Below are 3,718 nucleotides of genomic sequence, written 5' to 3'. Positions count from 1 at the left end.
ATTTAAACACGATTCAGAAACAGAAAGTAGTGCAGCTGCTTTGTTTACAGGGTTTCCGGGGTAACGGCTGCATTTAAATGAATTATTATTATTATTATTATTATTTCTGCAGTTTAGCGCCATCTGCTGTCAGAGAGTGAAAGTGCGCTTTCGTCCAGAGCGTCTCTCACATGTTCCGCCATGTGCTTCTCGTCCGCGCTTGTTTACGTCAGAGTGCGCACGTCTTTCATGCAGCATACAGCGGTGTTGTGCATTTTGACATGTTGATGGGAAAAGTATTCTTATAATGCATTCAAAATTCTGAATAATTTGTAATATATAATTATTCACGGTATTTAGAAGTGCCCACGATAACAATATCGTGCATATTCATTACCGTGATATATCGCATTACCGAATACCGCACAAGTCTAACTGTGTCTAGACAGACTCTCCCCCACTTGAGCATCAATATCCACGTTTGAAGAACAAAACAGCTCATTAATGTCTCACCAGATTACTTCTTTTGCAGAGTCTCACTAAAACAGACTTTATTGCAAAGCAAAAATAAGACATTAGGCTACTCATTTTGTTTTGTTCTGCCTATATTCCACAGACTGATTTATTGCCAAACTAGAAACTAAACTGCAGTCGCCATTCCTTCACATCAATTTGAACTCATTTGCTTATTGATTGTCCCAAAAACAGAGACATTCTCTAAAAACTGGTCATTTTACTTGCTAATCCTTTTATTTGCACTAGCCCTTATAATAACAGTTGTTGGTAAATCATAATTATGACATAAAATGGTAAAATTTGAGATACAACCTCAAACTGTAATTATGAGATAAATCGAATTTGACGTAAAATTCATATTTGATATAAAAATTCAAACTCTGCATAGAAGTTGTAATTACGAGATACAACTTGTTTTCTGACAAACTTTTTATGTAATATTTACTACTTTACGTAATTATATTATGTAATTATGATTTAGTATCTCAGAATTTTGATTTTTTTTTTTAATCATTGTTTCATAATTATGATTTACCATAACATGAGCTTCCACAAACTAGTCATGGTTAAATAAAAAAGAAGAAAAAAAAAAAAAGAGTGAAAGCAATGTAGCCTAGTTAAATTTGACAAAATTGTGATGTACCTATACCAACATCTCTAGTAAGTCACATTTCAGGACTTTAACAATGAAGTTTCAAACTTTTATTTAATAAAAAAGGCCTACTAAATAAATCTACTTTATATGTGTCACACCCATGGACTGTTGTGTGTTTGTTTTCCTCCCCGACATGTTCCATGTTCGCCCCTGTGACCTAGATTCTCCCTCGTGTTAATTATGTTTATAGGTTTCAGTCGCCCCTCGTTTAGTCCCTTGTTAGTTCTGTATATAACGTGTGTTCTGCCCCTTGTTTCCTGTCCGGTATTGTTCGTCAATCCCCTGTGCTACGTGTGCGTTCCTTTTTGTAAATAAAGACTTCCTTCAGGAAGTCTTCCTTTCACTTACGCTGGGGCTCCAGTACATGGAGGGCAGGCTGAATGCTCCATACAACCAAGCTGCCAGCCTTACTCACACCTTTCTTATACATCCCAAACAGAGAGTTTATAATGGGATGAGACTGCTTCGTATGGATGTATGTCTTCTCGATGGATTCCAGAGCAGCACTGACAGATCGAAGATTGCGGATTCGAAGAAGTACATTCTGCAAAGAAAAACATGTCACAACTCTGAACAATAACATTTCTTTTTTTAGCTTTCTACCTCAGTTTTTAATTCAAACCTAGTCGTACTTTTGTGAATAGGTATTAGTAATATCTTTAAATGACCTATACGACTGGTGTGGACATAGACACACTGATAAACAGCACTGACCCTCAAAATGAACAAATGTATTCACACAAAAAACAGCGCATGACAATAACCCTAAAAATGAAAAACTGAGCTATCAGCAGGAGGACACCAACTGACACACTCTGAAATATTACCTGCTCCTTTAAAACGTCACCGGTGTCCTTTTTCTCAGACGCCATCTCCAATAGCCTTCAATCAGCTGCTGAAATATGTGGAGAGAAACGTTAGCTGGTCTAATCCCATATTTAGACAAATATCTCGTGACATAATTATTAGATTATGAGTACTGCTGCATTCTTAAGCATGAGTAAATATAGTAATCTCAGTAAAGATCAGTAGCCTATATTCTGGACTGTCATCAACAAATAAAAGTAGTCGGAAATGAACTACACTAACACTGGCAACCCTGTCATTATTTCAAAATCTCTCCCTAACGTAATGTGTTTTTATTGGCTAGCTAATTCCAAAGACTGTGTTTGCCACAACATGTTGTATACATGTTCAACAGATTATAAACGTTTTTTACCTGTAGAACCATAACTTTTGCTGCCTGTCTGAGAGTTACTAGCATCATCCTGATGAAAAAAAGGTCTATAAATTCTGTTAAAATCATCTCTACCTAGACCTTCAACCTGGCCTGGTATCCTGTAGCCTGACTAGCAGGAAAACTGTTAAATGTTGACGAGTTACAAACCAGCCTGACCAGCAAACTATCTTAAACTGGATGTTTTTGCCTGTTTGTTTTTAGCATGGCAAACACAGTGGTCTAATTTGATAGTGGCTTTCAACTAGATGGCTGAAATGCTCTTACGTGACAGTGGAGTGACATTTCACGTAAACATGCAGCATGCCTAAAGTTTAAGTTACCAGGGCCCGTATTTATCAAGCTTCTCAAAGTGCCATTTTAGTCTTAAATGCTGAGAATTCATTAAATTTACTCCTACTTTCAAACTTAAGTATAAAAGCAAGTTATCAAATTTCTTAAAGCTAAGAATCACTCTTACTCTCCCATTTATTTAAGACAGCTCGAGGGGTCTCTCAAGTGGTTAAGAGTTGCCAGTAGGGGCTTGTGATGGCGCTGAAGGAGAGACGTGCGCAAATCTTTCAGGAGAGGAAGAATGTTCTTGAAATGTTTGACGACGAGTTTACATTTTCACAGTTATTCAAACAGAAAACGAGCAAAGAATATTTACATTACCAAAGAACATCATAACTGACTTCAGTCTAGTGCAAGTATTATATGCTCTTTAAAAACACTCCCGTTATAATCAGTGAAGCTACCTACACTGTTTCATGAATAAATCTCTTACCCCTTATTTACACCACTAAATCATCACTACATCACTAAAGATAGGCGCCAATATTTTTGACGGAAAATAATAATAATCGTCTTGCTGTCGTCAAAGAAATCAGCAACAGGACTGCACACGTCTGCGGCACGTTACGGCTCCGACACGGCCACCGGAGCTGATCACGGCTACTCGCCACCCACGCCACGGCAAGTTTCTGAAGCGGCTCTCTGCGCTGCATCACTAAAGATAGGCGCCTATATTTTTGACGGATAACAATAATAATAATAATAATCGTCTTGCTGTCGTCAAAGAAATCAGCCACAGGCGATATCTCTGACTATCGTCAATACACGATACTATCGTCTACCGGCACAACCCTAAATTAAGGTTGTGAAGACGATTCGTTTCCTTACCATAATGTATTCTCTTGAAAATTCTTTATTGTCAAATGTGTGTTGAATGTAAACTCCTAATAGGAATTTAACCATTCAATGTGATTTTATCTGAGAATATTCTTAAAGGGGTCATATGATGTTGCTAAAAAGAACATTATTTTGTGTATTTGGTGTAATGAAATGTGTTT

General features: G+C 37.1%; 1 protein-coding gene across 1 annotated transcript in view; it reads right to left on the bottom strand.

Annotated features, from left to right (window-relative positions):
* plin1 (perilipin 1) overlaps window positions 1-2,022 on the bottom strand; it is a 24,271-nt gene extending 22,249 nt beyond the window's left edge. The window contains exons 1-2 of the mRNA XM_016492267.1: window positions 1,978-2,022; window positions 1,499-1,694 (exon numbers count right to left, since the gene is read on the bottom strand). Of these exons, the coding sequence (XP_016347753.1) occupies window positions 1,499-1,694; window positions 1,978-2,022 (241 nt within the window). The remainder of the gene's footprint in view (window positions 1-1,498; window positions 1,695-1,977) is intronic.
* Between the last annotated feature and the right edge of the window lie 1,696 nt (window positions 2,023-3,718).

Source organism: Sinocyclocheilus anshuiensis, unplaced genomic scaffold, assembly GCF_001515605.1.
Source record: "Sinocyclocheilus anshuiensis isolate Anshui unplaced genomic scaffold, SAMN03320099.WGS_v1.1 scaffold959, whole genome shotgun sequence".
NCBI classification, from domain to species: domain Eukaryota; kingdom Metazoa; phylum Chordata; class Actinopteri; order Cypriniformes; family Cyprinidae; genus Sinocyclocheilus; species Sinocyclocheilus anshuiensis.
The sequence above is the reverse complement of the archived record's forward strand: the minus strand, read 5'-3'. Positions and strand labels throughout refer to the sequence as shown.